Source organism: Pan paniscus, chromosome X, assembly GCF_029289425.2.
Source record: "Pan paniscus chromosome X, NHGRI_mPanPan1-v2.0_pri, whole genome shotgun sequence".
NCBI classification, from domain to species: Eukaryota; Metazoa; Chordata; class Mammalia; order Primates; family Hominidae; genus Pan; species Pan paniscus.
This window is the reverse complement of record NC_073272.2, coordinates 120,413,878-120,438,085: the sequence shown is the minus strand read 5'-3', so window position 1 is coordinate 120,438,085 and position 24,208 is coordinate 120,413,878. Positions and strand designations below refer to the sequence as shown.

The 24,208-nt window shown below is 45.0% G+C and overlaps 3 protein-coding genes and 1 pseudogene across 3 annotated transcripts; all 4 read left to right on the top strand.

The window, feature by feature from the left end:
* The first annotated feature begins 310 nt into the window (after nt 1-310).
* On the top strand, nt 311-2,514 carry LOC112438439 (cancer/testis antigen 47A). The gene is made up of 2 exons (XM_034949771.3): nt 311-1,502; nt 2,390-2,514. Exons 1-2 carry the CDS (start codon nt 752-754, stop codon nt 2,512-2,514), a joined length of 876 nt encoding a protein of 291 aa, XP_034805662.2. The 5' UTR covers nt 311-751.
* A 2,671-nt stretch (nt 2,515-5,185) lies between these two features.
* LOC117977602 (cancer/testis antigen 47A-like) lies at nt 5,186-7,626 on the top strand. Its single transcript, XM_034949772.4, has one exon. The coding sequence runs from the start codon at nt 5,627-5,629 to the stop codon at nt 6,326-6,328; it is 702 nt and encodes a 233-aa protein (XP_034805663.2). The 5' UTR covers nt 5,186-5,626; the 3' UTR covers nt 6,329-7,626.
* A 22-nt stretch (nt 7,627-7,648) lies between these two features.
* Nucleotides 7,649-9,485, top strand: CT47B1 (cancer/testis antigen family 47 member B1). Its single transcript, XM_034949869.3, has 2 exons — nt 7,649-8,488; nt 9,361-9,485. The coding sequence occupies exons 1-2, from the start codon at nt 7,714-7,716 to the stop codon at nt 9,483-9,485; spliced, it is 900 nt and encodes a 299-aa protein (XP_034805760.3). The 5' UTR covers nt 7,649-7,713.
* A 4,090-nt stretch (nt 9,486-13,575) lies between these two features.
* On the top strand, nt 13,576-16,430 carry LOC100980676 (proliferation-associated protein 2G4-like; annotated as a pseudogene).
* The last annotated feature ends 7,778 nt before the right edge of the window (nt 16,431-24,208 follow it).

The window sequence follows — 24,208 nt, the reverse complement described above, 5'->3', positions numbered from 1 at the left end:
GACCTAAAGGGGTAGCCTTGGACACTAAGGCCTCATAGAAAAGGTAGAGCTCGGCCTGGCACGGTGGCTCACGCCTGTAATCCAAGCACTTTGGGAGGCTGAGGCAGGTGGATCACAAGGTCAGGAGATCGAGACCATCCTGGCCAACATGGTGAAACCCTGTCTCTACTAAAAATACAAAACCTAGCCAGGCGTGGTGGCATGTACCTGTAGTCCCAGCTACTCAGGAGGCTGAGGCAGGAGAATCACTGGAACCCAGGAGGCGGGGATTGCAGTGAACCGAGATCTTGCCACTGCACTCCAGCCTGGGCAACAGAGCAAGACTATGAAAAGAAAAGAAAAAGCTCTGGATTCTGGATTCTCAGTTCTAGAGCTTAAGGGCCTTGATCACTCACTGGACATAGAACATGTCGATCTGAAGTTTTCAGCAAATGAGCTTAGGGCTCACTGAGAGCCCCTCGTTGACCCTTCCCATCCCGCCCCCTTTCGCCTGCCAACCAGAATCTTTCCCACCTTGTCTAAGTCCTCTCAGGCCAGCCTTGGTGGGAGGTTTCTAGGATTCGCTCCCTGCCCTTCCCATCTTAGGGTGTCGTCTGAGACAGACTCTTATTCCCTCAATAAAGAGAGAGACTCTTATTCCCTCAGCGGCCAGCTCCTCGCCTCCCCTCAGCCGTAGCCACCTCAGTGGTCACCGTCTTCACCGTGGTCGCCTCAGCCCGCTGGCCACCCCAGTTGAGGCGCTGCTGGTGTCATGTCTGCCACAGGGGACCGACACCCGACCCAAGGGGACCAGGAGGCCCCGGTAAGCCAGGAGGGAGCACAGGCCGAGGCGGCCGGAGCTGGTAACCAGGAGGGCGGCGACTCCGGCCCCGACAGCAGCGACATGGTGCCTGCGGCCGAGGTGGTCGGAGTGGCAGGGCCCGTGGAAGGCCTCGGGGAGGAGGAGGGTGAGCAGGCGGCAGGCCTGGCCGCAGTCCCCCGGGGCGGAAGCGCCGAGGAGGACTCGGACATCGGGCCCGCGACGGAGGAAGAGGAGGAGGAAGAGGGGAACGAGGCGGCCAACTTCGACTTGGCGGTGGTCGCCCGTCGCTACCCGGCGGCGGGCATTCACTTCGTGCTCCTGGGCATGGTCCACTCCCTTCTCCACCGCCTCTCTCACAACGACCACATCTTCATAGAGAACCGTCGCCTCAGCCGCCTGATGGTGGGGCCCCACGCTGCTGCGCCCAACCTCTGGGGCAACCTCCCCCTGCTGCTGCTGCCCCGGAGGCTGGGTGCAGGGGCCGCAGCCCGGGCGGGCGAGGGCCTGGGCCTGATCCAGGAGGCCGCATCGGTCCCAGAGCCTGCAGTGCCAGCTGACCTGGCCGAGATGGCCAGGGAGCCCGCGGAGGAGGCCACAGAGGAGCCCGCGGAGGAGGCCGCAGAGGAGAAGCTCTCAGAGGAGGCCACAGAGGAACCAGACGCAGAGGAACCGACCGCACAGGAGGCCACGGCCCCAGAGGGTAAGGAACGGGCTAGCGGCAGCAGCGGGGAGTCGGGGACCCGTGTGTCCCAGGGTTCTAGGCAGGGCCGCGGTGCGGGCACAGCTGGTGAAGCGGGTGGTGAAGGGGGGTCGGGGCCTCGGGTGGTGAAGCAGGAGTCGGGGCCCTCCTGAAACTTAAGGCAGAATGTGTCCCAGTGAGTCGAAGCCCAATTCTCTAACGACATCTGTGGTTTTGAGAAAACTTGTCGCCCTCTACCAACCTATATTTGATAGGAGATCTGAGATCATCGGTGCCATTTGTGAGCCCGCAGATGAATGGCCGGGTAGATAGGGGTTCAGGAGGGAGCTCCGCAGGAAACAGAAGGGATGCGCCAAGGAAAAGAACAGGCAAATGGCAGGCATCCCTTTTAGTTCATGGCTTTTCAAAGTGTAAAGATTCGTAGAAAGTTGATCCCCCAAATGATGAAGTGATGCAGGAGCACTTGGTAAAAATGAAGCATTCAGGGGGGTGAGGAACCAATGAGCTTCACCATAGAATTTGTCTTTTGAGGTCAACAAATATTTTCCCAACAAAGTTCTGACCAAAACACCGTAGAATGAGATCAGACCCGATGATTCAGATCTCTTCTTCTCCAAAGAACTAGAAATAATCAGCAGCTTTGGGTGGGAGATTTACTGGAAAAAAGGGAAATACAGTGTCTCTGTGGAAATGATCAAGCAGCAGCAACGTGAGGGCCATGGAACTGTTGTGAAAACCAGTAGGAAGGTGCCCAGCTATTCCTTTCTTACTTAACTCTATCCTGCTTCTCCTGAGGGTGGAGTAGCTGAATGCCACTGCTAATTATAAATTGGGCTGTATTTTCTGTGAATGTCTGGTCCCCATGTGTGTATTATTCTTCCCTAAAGAAGTCACTAAATCTCAGCCCGAAAAGTGGGATGAAGAGGCCCAAGATGCTGCAGGCGAGGAAGAGAAAGAACGAGAAAAAGAGAAGGATGCGGAAAACAAGGTGAAGAACTCCAAAGGGACCTAGACGCAGCAGAGGAGAAGCCAAGAAAATCCAGGTATCTGTGTATAGCTTTGAGAATCACTCAACTATTCCTGGCATTTACCTGTTGCAGACAGTTTTATTGAACAACAACAAAAATTCTCAGTAAGTTAAGTAAGAAAAAGTTTAAAATTAGTTTAAAAATTCAATTTAACTTACTTAAAATGTTACGAGAATATTCACGTACCTAGTAATATGAACTGCAGTGTGTTCTGAAATATACTTCTTGGCTACTCATTTGCTCGTGTTGAGGTCTTTTGTCCTCTAGCTGCAAGACTACTAACAAGTGGCAAATGTATCAGACCTACTACCAAGACCAATATTTGTGTAGAAAACAGTTGCCAGACACAGCCGCTAACTTGGCTGGGCCACGCATTAGTTGGGCCTTCATTACTTGACCGCAGAAATGCCGCCTCCCATAGTAACTAGGAGACAACTCAATGCCTTTTACAAAGTGACTACTTAAAAATAGCAAAAAGCTAAGAATTTCAAGTAGGACCACAATGAATGACTAATACCTAAATATTTATTTAGCTATATATTTTGGTATTTTATGTCGCAGTCAGATGAAAAGAATGTGTGATTATCACTGAATTGGTCATGAAGTCTTAAGGTATATCCATCTTTGAGTGTATTTAAATGGTTAACATTTTTCCTTCTTACTTCCTTATTTATTTATTTATTTTGCATTTTCACAGCCGTATATTTTGTAACGGCTTCTTTCCCACACGGTAGATACGGAAACCAAGGGTCTGGGAGGGTAAGGGAGTATTATTTGTGGAACCAGCACAGGCTGTTGACGCTTGAGAGATTTATTTAAATGCCAGAATGGCCCCTCATGTAAAAACAAAAGCAAGAAGCTTTTCTAGTGCTAGGCAGACAAGGTTGGTGTGATCATTTGACTGAAACCTTCAGTTCCACAAGCACCCTGATATCCAAGCCCGTGAGTTACAAAAGGAAAAGATGGGCTTCTGTACTTGTTTAAGATATAGCGCACAAATGTTGCAGATATACACAGAGCTGGCCATTTTCTTCTATTTAGAAAGTCACTGGTGCTGGTTAATGTTGTACTATTGTTTATCATCTCTCATTTCATCCCACAGTTGGGAGGAAAAGAAAGAAGACTCTGTTGTTCATTGTTTTTATCCTTTTCTCCAGATGCCTGTGGGAATTGTAACACATATCATTACAAAGTTCGTTGCATCAAAAGTGATACCCAGTGACATCTAACTTTCATGGATGTATGTGACAGTGTTCAAGTTAAAAAATAAAAGTTTGTTTTAAATGAATAAACTGAAACGTGGGAAGATTTTTCAATAAGTAATCTTAACTCAAATCTCTCCTTTACGTCTTTGTTTTGGCCCACCATACCTTCATTGAAAGATATTACTTTCCGCCATTTGGTAAGACTGTTTGAAATTCTTTCACTGCAGCCAAAAATCAAGTAAAATGACAAGTTTAAAACAATTTTTGAAAAGAGAGAGATGGGGCTCATCTTTAGAGCTGTGTGTTGTGACTACTGAGCGCTTGTAATATGGCTAGTGTGATTTAATATGTGCTGCAAGTGTGAAAATAATATTGCATATATTACTAATTTTTTTTTTTTTTTGAAACTGAGTCTCGCTCTGTCACCCAGGCTGGAGTGCAGTGGGGCCATCTTGGCTCACTGCAACCTCCACCTCCCAGGCTCCAGCAAATTTCCTGCCTCACCCTTCCGAGTAGCTGGGACTACAGGCGCGCACCACCATGTCCAGCTAATTTTTTGTATTTTTAGTAGAGACAGGGTTTTACCATATTGGTCATGCTGGTCTCGAACTACTGACCTCAGGTGATCTGCCTGCCTCGGCCTCCCAAAGTGCGGCCTCCCAAAGTGCTGGATTACAGGCGTGAGCCACCACCCCCAGGCACTTTTGGTGTTTTTGATGCTTAGCTCTTATGAGATGACCTGGTCCTTTTAAAAAAAAGTATCTCTTTTTTTCCCCATTATTTGGAGGTTTGAAGTGAATTTGGCAGGATTCATTAAACACCTTCCAGTGTCTGTCATTTACCACCTCAACACTCAGTGATGACTGCATCCATTTCAACTCTGCACATTCTTTTCTAAGTAGCTTTAACTACGTTAAATCACTGAAGTTCTTACGTCTCTTCTTGGGAGGTTTACACAACTGCTTAGCTATGAACTATATAACATTTTTATGACACTATCTCTACTGGCATGAGCCATTACTAGGTGGAAATAAGTGAACTCTGTGACCACCTTGCAGTTCCCATGCTCCAGGGTGCCTCCACAGGGGACTACTATAGTGTTGCTAATAATCATAAAATTAAAAGGGCAGGACTTGTGTGGACCTAAAGGGGTAGCCTTGGACACTAAGGCCTCATAGAAAAGGTAGAGCTCGGCCTGGCACGGTGGCTCACGCCTGTAATCCAAGCACTTTGGGAGGCTGAGGCAGGTGGATCACAAGGTCAGGAGATCGAGACCATCCTGGCCAACATGGTGAAACCCTGTCTCTACTAAAAATACAAAACCTAGCCAGGCGTGGTGGCATGTACCTGTAGTCCCAGCTACTCAGGAGGCTGAGGCAGGAGAATCACTGGAACCCAGGAGGTGGGGATTGCAGTGAACCGAGATCTTGCCACTGCACTCCAGCCTGGGCAACAGAGCAAGACTATGAAAAGAAAAGAAAAAGCTCTGGATTCTGGATTCTCAGTTCTAGAGCTTAAGGGCCTTGATCACTCACTGGACATAGAACATGTCGATCTGAAGTTTTCAGCAAATGAGCTTAGGGCTCACTGAGAGCCCCTCGTTGACCCTTCCCATCCCGCCCCCTTTCGCCTGCCAACCAGAATCTTTCCCACCTTGTCTAAGTCCTCTCAGGCCAGCCTTGGTGGGAGGTTTCTAGGATTCGCTCCCTGCCCTTCCCATCTTAGGGTGTCGTCTGAGACAGACTCTTATTCCCTCAATAAAGAGAGAGACTCTTATTCCCTCAGCGGCCAGCTCCTCGCCTCCCCTCAGCCGTAGCCACCTCAGTGGTCACCGTCTTCACCGTGGTCGCCTCAGCCCGCTGGCCACCCCAGTTGAGGCGCTGCTGGTGTCATGTCTGCCACAGGGGACCGACACCCGACCCAAGGGGACCAGGAGGCCCCGGTAAGCCAGGAGGGAGCACAGGCCGAGGCGGCCGGAGCTGGTAACCAGGAGGGCGGCGACTCCGGCCCCGACAGCAGCGACATGGTGCCTGCGGCCGAGGTGGTCGGAGTGGCAGGGCCCGTGGAAGGCCTCGGGGAGGAGGAGGGTGAGCAGGCGGCAGGCCTGGCCGCAGTCCCCCGGGGCGGAAGCGCCGAGGAGGACTCGGACATCGGGCCCGCGACGGAGGAAGAGGAGGAGGAAGAGGGGAACGAGGCGGCCAACTTCGACTTGGCGGTGGTCGCCCGTCGCTACCCGGCGGCGGGCATTCACTTCGTGCTCCTGGGCATGGTCCACTCCCTTCTCCACCGCCTCTCTCACAACGACCACATCTTCATAGAGAACCGTCGCCTCAGCCGCCTGATGGTGGGGCCCCACGCTGCTGCGCCCAACCTCTGGGGCAACCTCCCCCTGCTGCTGCTGCCCCGGAGGCTGGGTGCAGGGGCCGCAGCCCGGGCGGGCGAGGGCCTGGGCCTGATCTTACTAATTTTTTTTTTTGAGACTGAGTCTCGCTCTGTCGTCCAGCCTGGAGTGCAGTGGTGCCATCTCGGCTCACTGCATCCTCCACCTTCCAGGTTCCAGCAATTCTCCTGCCTAACCCTTCCGAGTAGCTGAGACCACAGGCACGCACCACCACACCCAGCTAAGTTTTTTGTAAATTTAGTAAAGACAGGGTTTTACCATGTTGGTCAGGCTGGTCTAGAACTACTGACCTCAGGAGATCTGCATGCCTCGGCCTCCCAAAGTACTGAATTACAGGTGTGAGCCACCACCCCTAGGCACTTTTGGTTTTTTTTATCCTTAGCTCTTATGAGATGACCTGGTCCTTTTAAAAGGGTATCTCCTTTTTTTTTTTTTTTTTTTTTCATTATTTCAAGGTTTGAAGGAATTTGGCATGATTCATTAAACACCTTCCAGTGTCTGTCATTTACCACCTCAACACTCAGTGATGACTGCATCCATTTCAACTCTGCACATTCTTTTCTAAGTAGCTTTAACTACGTTAACTCAGTGAAATTCTTATGTCTCTTGGGAGGTTTTCACTACTGCTTAGCTATGAACTATATAACATTTTTATGACACTATCTCTACTGGCATGTGCCATTACTAGGTGGAAATACGTGAACTCTGTGACCGCCTTGCAGTTCCCATCTGCAGGGTACCTCCACATGGGACTACTGTAGTGTTGCTAATAATCATAAAATTAAAAGGGCAGGACTTGTGTGGACCTAAAGGGTAGCCCTGGACACTAAGGCCTCAAAGAAAAGGTGGAGCTCGGCCGGGCACACTGGCTCACGCCTGTAATCCCAGCACTTTGGGAGGCCGAAGTAGGTGGATCACAAGATCGGGAGATCGAAACCATCCTGGCCAACATGGTGAAACCCTGTCTCTACTAAAAATACAATAACTAGCCAGGCGTGGTGGCGTTCCCCTATAGTCCCAGCTACTCAGGAGGCTGACGCAGGAGAATCACTGGAACCCAGGAGGCGGGGATTGCAGTGAGCTGAGATCATGCCACTGTACTCCAGCCTGGGCAACAGAGCAAGGCTCCGTCTGAAAAAATAAAAATAAAAAAAAGAAAAGGAAAAGCTCTGGATTCTGGATTCTGAGTTGTCCTAGAGCTTAAGTGCCTTGATCATTCATTGGACAAAGAGCATGTCAATCTGAAGTTGTCAGCAAATGAGCTTAGGGCTCACTGAGAGCCCCTCGTTGACCCTTCCGGTCCCGCCCCCTGTCTCCTGCCAACCAGAATCTTTCTCGCCATATCTAAGTCCTCTCAGGCCAGCCTTGGTGGGAGGTTCCTAGGATTCGCTTCCTGCCCTTCCCACCTTAGGGTGTCCTCTGAGACAGACTCTTATTCCCTCAATAAAGAGAGAGACTCTTATTCTCTCAGCGGCCAGCTCCTCGCCTCCCCTCAGCCGTAGCCACCTCAGTGGTCACCGTCTTCACCGTCGTCGCCTCAGCCCGCTCACCACCCCAGTTGAGGCGCTGCTGGTGTCATGTCTGCCACAGGGGACCGAAACCCGACCCAAGGGGACCAGGAGGCCCCGGTAAGCCAGGAGGGAGCACAGGCGGAGGCGGCCGGAGCTGGTAACCAGGATGGCGGCGACTCCGGCCCCGACAGCAGCGACATGGTGCCTGCGGCCGAGGTGGTCGGAGTGGCAGGGCCCGTGGAAGGCCTCGGGGAGGAGGAGGGTGAGCAGGCGGCAGGCCTGGCCGCAGTCCCCCAGGGCGGGAGCGCCGAGGAGGACTCAGACATCGGGCCCGCGATGGAGGAAGAGGAGGAGGAGGAAGAGGGGAACGAGGCGGCCAACTTCGACTTGGCGGTGGCCACCCGTCGGTACCCGGCGGCGGGCATTGGCTTCGTGTTCCTGTACCTGGTCCACTCCGTTCTCCGCCGCCTCTATCACAACAACCACATCCAGATAGCGAACCGTCACCTCAGCCGCCTGATGGTGGGGCCCCACGCTGCTGCGCCCAACCTCTGGGACCACCCTCCCCTGCTGCTGCTGTCCCAGAGGCTGGGTGCAGGGGCTGCAGCCCGGGAAGGCGAGGGCCTGGGCCTGATGCAGGAGGCTGCGTCGGTCCAGGAGGCCGCGTCGGTCCCAGAGCCTGCAGTGCCAGCTGACCTGGCCGAGATGGCCAGGGAGCCCGCGGAGGAGGCCGCAGAGGAGAAACCCCCAGAGGAGGCCGCAGAGGAGAAGCTCACAGAGGAGGCCACAGAGGAACCGGCCGCAGAGGAACCGACCTCAGAGGAGCCCGTGGCCCCCGAGGGTAAGGGGGCTAGCGGCAGCAGCGGGGAAGCGGGGATCCATGTGTCCGAGGGCTCTGGGCAGGGCCGCGGCGCGGGCACAGCTGGTGAAGCGGGTGGTGAAGGGGGGTCGGGGCCTCGGGTGGTGAAGCAGGAGTCGGGGCCCTCCTGAAAATTAAGGCAGAATGTGTCCCAAGGAGTCGAAGCCCAATTCTCTAATGACATCTATGGTTTTGAGAAAACTTGTCGCCCTCTACCAACCTATATTTCATAGGAGATCTGAGATCATCGATGCCATTTGCGAGCCTGCAGATGAATGGCCGGGTAGATAGGGGTTCAGGAGGGAGCTCCGCAGGAAACAGAAGGAAAAGAACAGGCAAATGGGAGGCAGGCGTGCTTTTTGGTTCATGGCTTTTCAAAGTGTAAAGATTCGTAGAAAGTTGATCCCCCAAATGATGAAGTGATACAGGAGCACTTGGTAAAAATGAAACATTCAGGGGGTGAGGAACCAATGAGCTTCACCATAGAATTTGTCTTTTGAGGTCAACAAATATTTTCCCAACAAAGTTCTGACCAAAACACCGTAGGATGACATCAGACCCGATGATTCAGATCTCTTCTCCAAAGAAATAGAAATAATCAGCCGCTTTGGGTGGGAGATTTACTGGAAAAAAGGGAAATACAGTGTCCCTGTGGAAATGATCAAGCAGCAGCAACGTGAGGGCCATGGAACTGTTGTGAAAACCAGTAGGAAGGTGCCCAGCTATTCCTTTCTTAGTTAACTCTATTCTGCTTCTCCTGAGGGTGGAGTAACTGAACGCCACTGCTAGTTATAAATTGGGCTATATTTTCTGTGAATGTCTGGTCCCAATGTGTGTATTATTGTTCCCTAAAGAAGTCACTAAATCTCAGCCCGAAAAGTGGGATGAAGAAGCCCAAGATGCTGCAGGCGAGGAAGAGAAAGAACAAGAAAAAGAGAAGGATGCGGAAAACAAGGCAGAGAACTCCAAAGGGACCTAGACGCAGCAGAGGTGAAGCCAAGAAAATCCAGGTATCTGTGTATAGCTTTGAGAATCACTCAACTATTCCTGGCATTTACCTGTTGCTGACAGTTTTATTGAACAACAACAAAAATTCTCAGTAAATTAAGTAAGAAGAAGTTTAAAATTAGTTTAAATATTCAATTTAACTTACTTAAAATGTTACTAGAATAATCATGTACCTAGTAATATGAACTGCAGTGTGTTCTGAAATATACTTCTTGGCTACTCATTCGTTCATGTTGAGGTCTTTTGTCCTCTAGCTGCAAGACTACTAACAAGTGGCAAATGTATCAGACCTACTACCAGGACCAATATTTGTGTAGAAAACAGTTGCCAGACACAGCCGCTAACTTGGCTGGGCCACGCATTAGTTGGGCCTTCATTACTTGACCACAGAAATGCAGGCTCCCATAGTAACTAGGAGACAACTCAATGCCTTCTACAAAGTGACTACTTATAAATGGGAAAAAGCTAAGAATTTCAAGTAGGACCACAATGAATGACTAATACCTAAATATTTATTTAGCTATATATTTTGGTATTTTATGTCACAGTCAGATGAAAAGAATGTGTGTTTATCACTGAATTGGTAATGAAGTCTTAAGGTATATCTGTCTTTGAGTATATTTAAATGGTTAACATTTTTCTTTCTTTCTTATTTATTTTGCATTTTCACAGCCGTATATTTTGTAACGGCTTCTTTCCCACATGGTAGATATGGAAACCAAGGGTCTGGGAGGGTAAGGGAGTATCATTTGTGGAACCAGCACAGGCTGTTGAAGCTTGAGAGATTTATTTAAATGCCAGAATGGCCCCTCATGTAAAAACAAAAGTGACAAGCTTTTCTAGTGCTAGGCAGACAAGGTTGGTGTGATCATTTGACTGAAACCTTCAGTTCCACAAGCACCCTGATATCCAAGCTCGTGAGTTACAAAAGGAAAAGATGGGCTTCTGTACTTGTTTAAGATATAGCACACAAATGTTGCAGATATACACAGAGCTGGCCATTTTCTTCTATTTAGAAAGTCACTGGTGCTGGTTAATGTTGTACTATTGTTTATTTTCTCTCATTTCATCCCACAGTTGGGAGGAAAAGAAGACTCTGTTGTTCATTGTTTTTATTTTTTTTTCAGATGCCTGTGGGAATTTTAACACATATCATTACAAAGTTCGTTACATCAAAAGTGATATCCAGTGACATCTAACTTTCATGGATGTATGTGACAGTGTTTGTTCAAGTTAAAAATAAAAGTTTGTTTTAAATGAATAAACTGAAACGTGGGAAGATTTTTCAATAAATAATCCTAACTCAACTCTCTCCTTTAAGTCTTTGTTTTGGCCCACCATACCTTCATTGAAAGGTGTTACTTTCCACCACTTGGTAAGACTGTTTGAAATTCTTTTACTGCTGCCAAAAATCAAGTAAAATGACAAGTTTAAAACAATTTTTGAAAAGAGATAGATGGGGCTCATCTTTAGAGCTGTGTGTTGTGGCTACTGAGCACTTGTCATATGGCTAGTCTGATTTAATATGTGCTGTAAGTGTGAAAATAATATTGCATATCTTACTAATTTTTTTTTTTTGAGACTGAGTCTTACTCTGTCACCCAGGCTGGAGTGCAGTGTCGTGGTCTCAACTCACTGCAACCTCCGCCTCCCAGCTTCTAGCAATTCTCCTGCCTCAGCCTCCCGAGTATCTGTGACTATAAGCGCCTGCCACCATGCCCAGCTAATTTTTTGTATCTTCAGTAGAGACGGGGTTTCACCGTGTTAGCCAGGATGGGCTCGATCTCCTGACCTTGTGATCCACCCACCTCGGTCTCTCAAAGTGCTGGGATTACAGGTTGAGCCACCACGCCCAGCCTTACTCATGTTTTTTATACTGATTACACATTGAAATAATACTTGAATTAAAATATTAAAGTTTTTGTTGGTTTCTGTGTATTTTTTTAATGAGGCTGCTAGAACACTTAAAATTACCCAATGTAGATCACATTATATGTCTATTGGACAATACTGCTCTAGAGCATGGTTTTGAAGAAAACTTCATGGATGGCCCAGGTTGCCTGGAGGCCACATGGTATTGCTGAGCTTGGGCCCAGCCTTTGATCTAAAGCAGTGGTTCTCAAAGTTTGGTTCCCAAACAGCATCATCAGCATTACCTGGGAATTCTCAGACTCCACCCAAGAACTACAGAATCGGAACTCTGGGGGTGGGGGCAGCAATCTGTGTTTTAACACGCCCTCTAAGAGCTTTTGATGAACACTAAAGTTTGAGAACCACTGGTTTCAAGCAACAGAGGAAGAAGTTGAGCTTCACCTCCTGTCAGACCAGCCTTAATTCACTAGCTTGGGTTTGTTTCAGGTAAACTGAAAGGGACAGCAAGGGCTGGGCTGGGGAGGAAAGTAGAACTCACAGGGGCTGAGGCCTAGAGGGGAAAAATGCATAAAGCAAAAAGTCAGGTCCAAAAGGATACAAACATAGTACCATGTATATGACTTCTAGGAAAACATAAAAATGACCACCATAAATTGATTGTGGGTAAGTAGAGAGAGACTAAAAGGTGTGCATGTAAGAGATGCATACAAATAGCATACAGAAAAGTGTGCATTCGAAAGACAAGCATATTTGCGGCTGGGCACAGTGGGTCACCCCTGTAATCCCACCCTCAGGCGGGTGGATCATCTGAGGTCAGGAGTTCGAGACAGGCCTGGCCAACATGGTGAAACCCCGTCTCTACTAAAAATACAAAAAATAGCCAGGTGTGGTGGTGAACACCTACAATCCCAGCTGCTCAGGAGGCTGAGGCAGGAGAATCGCTTGAACCTGGGAGGCAGAGGCGGCAGTGAGCCAAGATCGCGCCACTGCACTCCAGCCTGGGTGACAGAGTGAGACTCCGTCTCAAAAAAAAAAAAAAAGACAAGAACATTTGAGATGGTGGTTACCTCTCAGGAAGAAAGGGAGGGGCATTCTAGTAGAGAAGGCACCACAGCAGACATCAACTGTATTTGTAATGTTATATTTCTTAAGCTGAATAGTGGATACATGGATGTTTATAGTAATGTTTTCTACAATTTTGTGTAGGTCTGAAATATTTCCAAAGCGGGAGGGGGAAGGGTAGCAGTTCTTCCCACACCATTGGACAGGACTTAGAGGAGTCTGAGAATTCTAGAACCCAACCTGGACTTTGAGGTCATTATGAAGTTACATTTGTCATGGAAGGAGATAAACCATTAAATAAAACATGCTGTATTTGTTGATTTAAACATTTCAAATATTTAGGCATATGGTATGTAGATCCCAAGTTGAACGCTTGTTCTAAACCCCGAAAATGTTACAGGTGAGCCAGGCTCAATATCTGACCTATAACCCCTTTCCCTTCCTCCCTCCATGCCACTTTGTTACCTGAGCATAGTGGCGCCCCTTACTTCTGAAAAGCACTTGTTCCAGTAGCCCATCTTGCTATGGGACTTGGACTTCATCCCTGACCCAGGCTAGAGTGCAACCACCAATCACCTTGTCTCTTCTGCTTGCCCGCGCAACCACACCCCTCTCTTTGCTCTCCAGGTGTTCAAACGCAAAACCTCTTCAATGGCCCTTCTCCCTCATACCAAATATCAATGCGCACCTGAAAGCCATCAGTTTGGTCAGGCACACCTGCGTGGACGCCCTTTATTCGCAGCACCACCTCTTAAGAACATTTTATTTCTCTGACAACCTTCAGCTCTGAGTTGTCTCTCCTATTTGATTTCCTTCCCCCTGTTACAGACAGGGAAGGACTACAGAACAGGTTCCATTGTATTTGTCATGTTGCGAAGATCAAGGAAGCTACAAAGAAGCTGAAAACTTGTCAGAATGAGCCTCTGGGTATTTAAAAATGAAATAAGAAAACTTCTTCATTTAAAAACAGAGCTTTGCTCTCGCCTGCCTGCCCGCTCCCTTTCTTGCTCGCGATTTTGCTCGCCCTCTCCTCGAGGATCGAGGGGGTTCTGACCACAGCCTGCGGCTGGGAAGGGAGACAGGCGGCGGCTCAGAGAAAACGAGGCTGCAGTGATGGTGGTAGGAAGATGTCGGGCAAGGACAAGCAGCAGGAGCAAACTATCGCCAAGGACCTGGTCGTGACCAAGTATAAGATGGGGGGGGCGACATCGCTAACCAGGTACTTCGGTCCTTGGTAGAAGCATCTAGCTCAGGTGTGTTGGTACTGAGCCTGTGTGAGAAAGATGATGCCATGATTATGGAAGAAATAGGGAAAATCTTCAAGAAAAAAATAGAAATGAAAAAAGGTATTGCTTTTCCCACCAGCATTTCAGTAAATAACTCTATATGTCACTTCTCCCCTTTGAAGAGCAACCAGGATTATATTCTCAAGGAAGGTGACTTGGTAAAAATTGACCTTGGGGTCCATGTGGATGGCTTCATCGCTAATGTAGCTCATACTTTTGTGGTTGATGTAGCTCAGGGGACCCAAGTAACAGGGAGGAAAGCAGATGTCATTAAGGCAATTCACCTTTGTGATGAAGCTGTCCTACGCCTGGTCAAACCTGGAAACCAGAACACACAAGTGACAGAAGCCCTGAACAAAGCTGCACGCCAATAGAAGGTATGCTGTCACATCAGTTGAAGCAGCATGTCATCGATGGAGAAAAAACCATTATCCAGAATCTCACAGACCAGAAGAAGAAGGACCATGAAGAAGCGGAATTGGCGGTACATGAAGTATATGCTGTGGATGTTCTCGTCAGCTCAGGAGAGGGCAAGAGCAAGGATGCAGGACAGAGAACCACTATTTACAAATGAGACCCCTCTAAACAGCACGGACTGAAGATGAAAACTTCACATGCCTTCTTCAGTGAGGTGGAAAAGTGTTTTGATGCCATGCCGTTTACTTTAAGAGCATTTGAAGATGAGAAGAAGGCTCAGATTGGTGTGGTGAAGTGCACCAAACATGAACTGGTGCAAACTATTTAATGTTCTCTATGAGAAGGAAGGTGAATTTGTTGCCCAGTTTAAATGTATAGTTCTGCTGATGCCCGATGGCCTTATGCAGATAACCAGTGGTCCCTTCGAGCCTGACCTCTACAAGTCTGAGATGGAAGTCCAGGATGCAGAGCTAAAGGCTCTCCTCCAGAGTTCTGCAAGTCAAAAAACCCAGAAAAAGAAAAAAAAAAAAAAAAGAAGAAGGCCTACAAGACTGCAGAGAAAGCCACCAGTGGGGAAACATTAGAAGAAAATGAAGCTGGGGACTGAGGTGGGTCCTATCTCCCCAGCTTGCTGCTCCTGCCTCATCCCCTTCCCACCACACCGCAGGCTCTGTGAAGTATAATTCTTCTTCTCCACCTAGGACCACCAGCAGAGCAGGGTCTCCCTGCCCCCATCCCAGTTCCCCAACCCACTCCCTTCCAACAACCAGCTCCAACTGACTCTGGTCTTGGGAGGCAAGGCTTCCCAATCACAGAAGACTAAATGAAAAAAAAAGAAATTGAATAATAAAATCAGGAGTCAAAAACTAAAATAAAATAAAAACAGAGCTTTGTTGTTAACTGTGGAAAAGAAATTCTTAATGGAGATTTCTAAAACTGATAATTACCTAATGAGATCCACTGTGAGAAAAGGGAGGAAGGAGTGAAATAGCCATGAGGATTACCTGGATAAGGGGCATCTACCTACATGAACTGTTTGCTATGGGAATGCAAAGCAAATCAAATCCAGTCAATTGAAAACCTAGCATTATCAAAAAGGCAGATATCATATCAGAAAAAAATAGATGTTTTAGGGCTGAGTGCAGTGGCTCACACCTGTAATCTCAGCACTTTGGGAGGCCAATAAGGGAAGATCCCCTGAGTCCAGGAGTTCAAGTCCAGCCTGGGGATTATAGTGAGACCCCTGTCTCTACAAAAAAAAAAAAAAAAAAAAAGATTTTAATTAGCTGGGCACGGTGGGGCACAACTGTAATCCCAGCTACTCAGAAGGCTGAGGCAGGAGAATCGCTTGAATCTGGGAGGCGAAGGTTACAGTGAGCCGAGATCACCCCACTGCACTCCAGCCTGGGTGACAGAGTGAGACTCCATCTCAAAAAAAAAAAAAAAAAAAAAAAGCACATTGTCCAAACATAAAGATTTTTTTTTATGTCTACAGCAGTGTATCCAGCATCATGGATGGCCCTTACATGAGAGCAGAAACCTCATAGACCATGATGAGGATTCAAGGAAAAAAGGGATGTGAAGGTACTATGTAGACAGTCAAGACCTAGGCACGTAGAAAAAAAAAATAACATTAATGGTAACAGTTATTCCAAAACCCATGGGATTTATTTAACAAACATTTACCAAATACCTGCCTTGTGACAGACACCATGGGTGTTAGAAACTTGAGGAAGGCCTAGACATTCCCCTTAAGGGGCCTATGCTTTTGGTGGAGCTAAACAATGTCTACACATAGCCCTGTAAATTCAAGATAGCCTCTAGTGAGGGTAGTGATGGGGGGAGATATAGAAAAGAAGGCTTCTTGGAGGTGATGAGTTTTGAGCCAGACTGTAAAGGAGAATTTTAGACATTTTTTTCAGGGGTGTTCTCTGCTACTCCCAAAATTAAATGGTAATCTCTTCAGGTTGTATGGCCTTGGGTCCCTCCCCTATCCCACCCTGTCCCTAGTGATGAGTTTGCACTTTTCTTGACTGACAGAGGAAGTCTGGTGGAGAAAGAAAACACATTTCCCTAAGCAAATCTGAAATTCTGGATTGTGCCAACTTCCTGGTTTGGAGAAGATCAGGTATCATGGGTGGGATATCTAGGGATAAAGTTAGGCACCAACTATACACCAGAGATAGGGAATGTGACATCCTGGTTGGGTTTGCATCTACAGGCAGCAGGCTCAGGCAGATAACCAAGGATATGGAGACTGTTCCATGGAATTCTGAATCATATACTTCCCATGAAGAGAGCCCTAATGTGGGAACTAGGAAGAGACTCTTTCTCAGTTTTGCTTCAGGTATTTCTTGAAAATACACCTGCTCAGTTTTTTTCCTCCTTTGTTTGCTGGTGCCAACCAGTTCCCCTCCCAGAGACTTGGAGCCAATTCCAAGCACCTGGTGAGATAGTGTGCTGCCACTGCAACAGAACCATCTCCAGGATCCACTTCACTTCTTTACAACAGCTTACTCTATGACAAGCCCAGTGCCCAATCCTACCCCCCTGCACAAAGAAGAAGATTCAGGTGCACACTTCTTTGCCAAAAACTTTAATATTGGCAGTAGTCTTTATATTGCGTTTCAGTCCCACTGATAAGTCCAGGAGGCAACTGGAGAAGAAATGATTGCATATAAACTAGAGTCTTGGCAAATATATCAGAATATCAACACTGTATATAGCTGGAAGGCATTGGCTTCCAGAAGTATTGGCCAAATCCCCTAGAGGGGCACAGGAATGATGGGGGGGAGGCACTAGGATGGGGACCATGGAGAGTTCTGCTCTCTTTGGGTTCTGCATGTCAATCACCAGCTACAAATGACAGTTCCAAAAGACTCAGCATTGGTACATTAGAAAATACCCAATAAATGTGGTAAACATAAATCCATGATTTAATAAATGAAGTTAACCAGTTTACATAAAAAGTAAAGACAAAGAGGGCACTGATTAGGAAAGAGGAAGAGAATGGTGGCAGAAAGTAGTATCTGTTTGTCCTGGGAGTCAGATCTACTTTTCAGGGTAAAGAACAAACTCCCTAGCATTGTATTCATGACCCCAATGTGATTTTCAGGCCCATTTGCTACTCTGCCCAACGATCTAGCCCTTTCCTTAAACACACACACACACACACACACAGACACACACACACACACGCACACCTCTACCACTGTTCATACTGTTTCCTTTACTTGCAGTGATCTCTCTGCTTTCCCCACCCCTTTACTCCTCGTGATCTTTCAGGAAGTGAAATTCTTCCTCTTGAGCACCTTCCCAAGCACCAACACACCTTCCTCCTCTCTTCCTCCTAACTAATCATTCTTTCTCCTGAAATCCATAGCACTTTATGCTTATCCCTGTTTTGGAACTTGACATCTTATGTCATCCTTGTACAAACATCTGTCTTCCCCTCTAGACCATGAACTAGATAGATCAAGGCATGTTCCTTAGGCACCATGAGTATTCAGCTTCTAACATAACATCAAACATATAGTAGGTGCTCAATACATGCTGAGTAAATGACTGAATGGCCAGGGTCTGAAGTGTCTCTCCTGCAGCTTCAAGTGGACAGCTCAGCTCTTCACAACTTGAGAAGACACTTGTGTGGTGTGGTGTGGGGTGGAGTGTGTGTGTGTGTGTGTGTGTGTGTGTTTTGTAATATCTTAGGTCATCTAAAATGAATAGTAATGGTCCAGTTGCAAGCAGTGGAGCAAAAATGAATGGACAATATTCCCATGTAAAAGAAATGAATTTAGCCACAGACCTTACACCCTTCACAGAAATTAATTTAAAATGGATCATAGAACTAAATGTGAAACACAAAACTATATAAATACTAGAAGATAACTCAGGGGAAGATCTAGATGACCTTGGGTTTGGACATGGCTTTTTACATACAACACCAAAGGCATAATCTATGAAAGAAATAATTGATAAGCTGGACTTCATTAAAATTAAAAATTCCTGCTTTGTGTAAGAAACTGTCAGAGAAATAAAAAGACAAGCCTCAGACTGGGAAAAAATGTTTGCAAAAGATAACTGATAAAAGACTGTTATTCAAAATATACAAAGAACTCCTAAAACTCAGCAATAAGAAAACTACTAACAACTCAATGAAAAAACTACAGGTACAAAATTACAGTTAGGATGTATTAGTCCATTTTTATACTGCTATGAAGAACTGCCTGAGACTGGGTAATTTATAATTTATAAAGGAAGAGGTTTAATTGAATCACAGTTCAGCATGGCTGGGGAGGCCTCAGGAAACTTACAATCATGGTGGAAGGTGAAGGGGAAGCAAGGCACCTTCTTCACAAGGTGCAGGAAGGAGAAGTACTGAGCGAAGGGCGAAGAGCCCCATATAAAACCATTAGATCTCATGAGAACTCACTATCACAAGAACAGCATGGGGGAAACCGCCCCCATGATTCAATTACCTTCACCTGGTCTCCCCTTGACATGTGGGGATTATGGGGATTACAATTCAAGATGAGATTTGGGCGAGAACACAAAGCCTAACCATATCATAGGAAGAATAAGTTCTGTTATTTTAATACACAGTAGGGTAACTAGAGCAAATAACAATGTAGTGCATATTTCAATATTGCTAGAAGAGATTTTTAATGTTATCACCGCAAAGAAATAATAAATGTTTAAAGTAGTGAATATACAACTAAAAGAACTAGAGAACCAAGAGTGAACCAATCCCAAAGCTAGCAGAAGACAAGCAATAACCAAAATCAAAGATGAACTGAAGGGGATTGAGATGAAAAAAAATTCAAAAGATCAACAAATCCGAGAGTTGGTTTTTTGAAAAAATTAATAAAATACATAGCCCACCATCTAGACTAATAAAGAAGAAAATAGAACCAATTAAACACAATTAGAAATGACAAAGAGTATACTACCCCTGGCCCCAAAGAAATACAACCATCCGAGAATATTATGAACACCTCTATACACACAAACTAGAAAATCTAGAAGAAATGGATAAATTATTGGACACATACACCCTCCACAGACTGAACCAGGAAGAAATTGAATCCTTGAATAGGACAATAATGAGCTCCAACATTGAATCAGTAATAAGTAGCCTACCGACCCCCAAAAAAACCCAGGACCAGACTGATTCACAACTTAATTCTACCAGATGTACAAAGAAGAGCTGGTGTGATTCCTACTGAAACTATTTCCAAAATTTGAGGAGAAGAGACTCCTCCCTAACTCATTCTATGAGGCCAGCATCATTCTGATACTAAAAACCTAGCAGACACAACAAAACAAGAAAACTTCAGGCCAATATTCTTGATGAACATCAACAAAATAATGGCAAACTGAACCCAGCAGCACATCAAAAACCATATCCACCATGATTGAGTAGGCTTTGTGCCTGGATGCAAGCTTGGTTTAACACACACAAATCAATAAATGTGATTCATCACATAAACAGAACTAAAGACAAGAACCACATGATTATCTCAATAGATGCAGAAATGGCTTTCAATTAAATTCAATACCCCTTCATGTTAAAAACTCTCAATAAAATAGATCTTGAAGGAAGATACATCAAAATAATAAGAGCCATATATCTCAAATCTACAGCCAATATCAGACTGAATGGGCAAAAGCTGGTGTATTCTCCTTGAAAATCAGCACAAGACAAGGATGCCCTCCCTCTCTCACCACTCCTATTCAACATAGTATTAGAAGTTCTGGCCAGAGCAATCAAGCAAGAGAAAGGAAGACACTGTGGCGATTCCTCAAGGATCTAGAACTAGAAATACCATTTGACCCAGCAATCCCATTACTGGGTATATACCCAAAGGATTATAAATCATGCTGCTATAAAGACACATGCACATGCATGTTTATTGCAGCACTATTCACAATAGCAAAGACTTGGAACCAACCCAAATGTCCGTCAATGATAGACTGGATTAAGAAAATGTGGCACATATACACCATGGAATACTATGCAGCCATAAAAAAGGATGAGCTCATGTCCTTTGTAGGGACATGGATGAAGCTGGAAACCATCATTCTCAGCAAACTATCGCAAGGACAGAAAACCGAACACCACATGTTCTCACTCATAGGTGGGAATTGAACAATGAGAACACTTGGACACAGGAAGGGGAACATCACACACTGGGGCCTGACATGGGGTGGGGGGAGTGGGGAAGGAAAGCATTCGGAGATATACCTAATGTAAATGACAAGTTAATGGGTGCAGCACACCAACATAGCACATGTATACATGTGTAACAAACCTGCACGTTGTGCACATGTACCCTAGAACTTGAAGTATAATAAATTTAAAAAAAAGAAAGAAATGGTATCCAAAATAGGAAGAGAGAAAGTGAAACTATCCCTGTTTTCAGACAATATGATCTTTTATCTAGGAAACCCCACAGTCTCAGCCCAAAAGCCCCTTCAGTTGATAAAAACTTCAGCAAAGTCTCAGGATACAAAATTAATGTACAAAAATCACTAGAATTCCTATACACCAACAGCAGTGAAGCTGAGAGCCAAATCAGGAATGCAATCCCATTCACAACTGACACAAAGAGAATAAAATATTATACCTAGGAATACAGCTAACCAGGAAGGTGAAATCTGTACAAGGAGAACTACAAAACACTGCTCACAGAAATCAGAGACGACACAAACAGAAAAACATGCCATGCTTATGGATAGGAAAAATCAATATTGTTATAATGGCCATACTGCCCAAAGCAATGTATAGATTCAATGCTATTTCTACCAAACTACCACTGACATTCTTCACAGAACAACAAAAAACTATTTTAAAATTCATTTGGAACCAAAAAAGCCTAAATAGCCAAGGCAATCCTAAGCAAAAAGAACAGAGCTGGAGGCATCATGCTCTCCAACTTCAAACTATACCACAGGGCTACGGTAACCAAAACAGCATGGTACTGATACAAAAACAGACACATAGACCAATGGAACAGAATAGAGAGCCCAGAAATAAGGCTGCACATCTACGACTATCAGATTTTCGACAAAACTGACAAAAAATAAGCAACGGGGAAAGCATTTCCTATTCAATAAATAGTGCTGGGAGAACTGGCTAGCCATATGCAGAAGATTGAAACTAGACCCCTTTCTGGTCGGGTGTGGTGGCTCATGCATGTAATCCCAGCACTTTGGGAGGCCAAGGCGGGTGGGTCACAAAGACAGGAGATCGAGACCATCCTGGCTAACATGGTGAAACCCATCTCTACTAAAAATACAAAAAATTAGCCGGACGTGGTGGCTGGTGCCTGTAGTCCCAGCTACTCAGGAGGCTGAGGCAGGAGAATGGTGTGAACCCGGGAGGCAGAGCTACAGTGAGTGGAGATCACACCACTGCACTCCAGGCTGGGCGACAGAGCAAGACTCCATCTCAAAAAAAAAAAAAAAAAGAAACTAGACCCCTTTCTTACACTATATACAAAAATAAACTCAAGATAGACTAAATACTTAAATGTAAAACCCCAAACCATAAAAACCCTGGAAGACAACCCAGGCAATACCATTATGGATATCAGAACAGGCAAACATTTCATGACGCAGATGCCAAAAGCAATTGCAACAAAAGCAAAAATTGGCAAATGAGATCTAACTAAACTAAAGAACTTCTGCTCTGCACAGCAAAAGAAACTATCAACAGAATACACAGACAATCTACAGAATGGGAAAAAAATTTTGCAGACTGTGTATCTGACAAAGGTCTAACATCCAGCATCTATAAATAACTTAAACAAATTTACAAGAAAGAAACAACCACATTAAAAAGTGGGCAAAAGACAGGAACAGACACTTTTCAAAGGAAGACATATGCGTGGCCAAAAAACACAGGAAAAAGGCCAACATCACTGATCATTAAAGAAATGCAAATCAAAACCACAATGAGATACCATCTCATACCTGTCAGAATGGCCATTGCTAAAAAGTCAAAAAAATAGATGCTGACAAGGTTGGGGAGAAAAGGAAATGCTTATATTCTGTTGGTGGGAGTGTAAATTAGTTCAACTATTGTGAAAAGCAGTGTGGCAATTCCTCAAAGAGCTGAAAACAGAACTACCATTTCACCCAGCAATCCCTTTACTGAGTATTCACCAAAAGAAATATAAATCATTCTATTATAGAGACACATGCACATGTGTATTCATTGCAGCATTATTCACAATAGCAAAGACATGGAATCAACCTAAATACCCTTCACTGGAAGACTAGGTAGAGAAAATGTGGTACATATACACCGTGGAATACAATGCAGCCATAAAAAGAATGAGATCATGTCCTTTGCAGGAAAATGGATAAAGTTGGAGGCCACTATACTTAGCAAACTAACGTAGGAACAGAAAACCAAATACTTTATGTTCTCACTTATACAGGGGAGCTAAGTGATGAGAACACGTGGACACATAGAGCGGAACAACAGACATTGGAGCCTAAGAGGGTGGAGGCTGGGAAGAGGAAGAGGATCAGGAAAAATAACAAAGCGTACTAGGCTTAATACATGGGCGATGAAATAATCTGTACAATAAAACCCCATGACATGGGTTTGCCTATATTAATAAACCTGCACATGTACCCTTGAACTTAAAAATTGAAAAATAAATAAAAATAAAAACAAAAAGTTATGTTTCTAATTGAGTTTATTTGGATTTTCTCTCTTCATTTCTTGGTTAGTCTCGCTAATGTTCTATCAATTTTGTTTATCTTTCCAAAGAACCAGCTTTTTGTTTCATTTATCTTTTGTATGTTTTTGTTTCAATTTCACTTAGTTCTGCTCTGATCTTTGTTATATCTTTTCTGCTGCTGGGTTTGGGTTTGGTTTGTTCTTGTTTCTCTAGTTCCTTGAGGTGTGACCTTAGATTGTCTATTTGTGCTCTTTCAGACTTTTTTTTATGTAGGCATCTAATTCTATGAACTTTCCTCTTAGCACTGCTTTTTCTGTATCCCAGAGGTTTGGATAGGTTGTGTCACAATTATCGTTCAGTTCAAGTAATTTTTAAATTTTAAATTTCCATCTTGATTTCATTGTTGACCCAATGATCATTCAGGAGCAGGTTATTTAATTTCCATGTATTTGCATGGTTTGCAGCGTTTCTTTTGGAGTTGATTTCCAGTTTTATTCCACTGTGGTCTGAGAAAGTACTTGACATAATTTTGATTTTCTTAAATTTACTGAGACTTGTTTTGTAGGCTATCATATGGTCTATCTTGGAGAATGTTCCATGTGCTGATGAACAGAATGTATATTCTGCAGTTGTTGGGCATAATGTTCTATAGGTAGCTGTTAAGCCCATTTGCTTTAGGGTATAGTGTAAGTTCACTGTTTCTTTGTTGACTTTCTGTCTTGATGACCTGTCTAGTGCTGTTGTTGGAGTATTGAAGTCCCACAATATTATTGTATTGCTATCTCATTTCTTAGGTCTAGTAGTAATTGTTTTATAAATTTGGGAGCTCCAGTGTTAGGTGCATATATATTTAGAATTGTGATATTTTCCTGTTGACTAGTCCTTTTATCATTATATAATGTCCCTCTTTGTTTCTTTTTAACTGCTGTTGCTTTAATGTTTGTTTTGTCTGATACAAGAATAGCTACTCCTGCTCACTTTTGATATCCATTTGCATGGAATATCTTTTCCCACCTTAAGTTTATGTGAGTCCTTATGTGTTAGGTGAGTCTCCTGAAGAAGGCAGCAACTTGGTTGGTGAATTCTTATCCATTCTGTTATTCTGTATCTTTTAAGTGGAGTATTTAGTCCATTTACATTCAATGTTAGTATTGAGATGTGACGTACTATTCTATTCATCATGATATTTGTTGCCTGAACACATTGGTTTTTTAAATTGTGTTTTTGTTATATAAGTCCTGTGAGGTTTATGCTTTAAGGAGGTTCTATTTTGGTGTATCTTGAGGATTTATTTCAAGATTTAGAGCCCCTTTTAGCAGTTCTTGTAGTGCTGGCTTGGTAGTGGTGAATTCTCTCAGCATTTG

Excerpts from the sequence above, each read along its gene's own strand:
- LOC112438439 (XM_034949771.3), top strand. The coding sequence starts at position 752 with ATGTCTGCCACAGGGGACCGACACCCGACCCAAGGGGACCAGGAGGCC. Across the intron at positions 1,503-2,389 it reads GGAGGCCACGGCCCCAGAGG|AAGTCACTAAATCTCAGCCC; the intron begins GTAAGGAACGGG and ends TCTTCCCTAAAG.
- LOC117977602 (XM_034949772.4), top strand. The coding sequence starts at position 5,627 with ATGTCTGCCACAGGGGACCGACACCCGACCCAAGGGGACCAGGAGGCC.
- CT47B1 (XM_034949869.3), top strand. The coding sequence starts at position 7,714 with ATGTCTGCCACAGGGGACCGAAACCCGACCCAAGGGGACCAGGAGGCC. Across the intron at positions 8,489-9,360 it reads GGAGCCCGTGGCCCCCGAGG|AAGTCACTAAATCTCAGCCC; the intron begins GTAAGGGGGCTA and ends TGTTCCCTAAAG.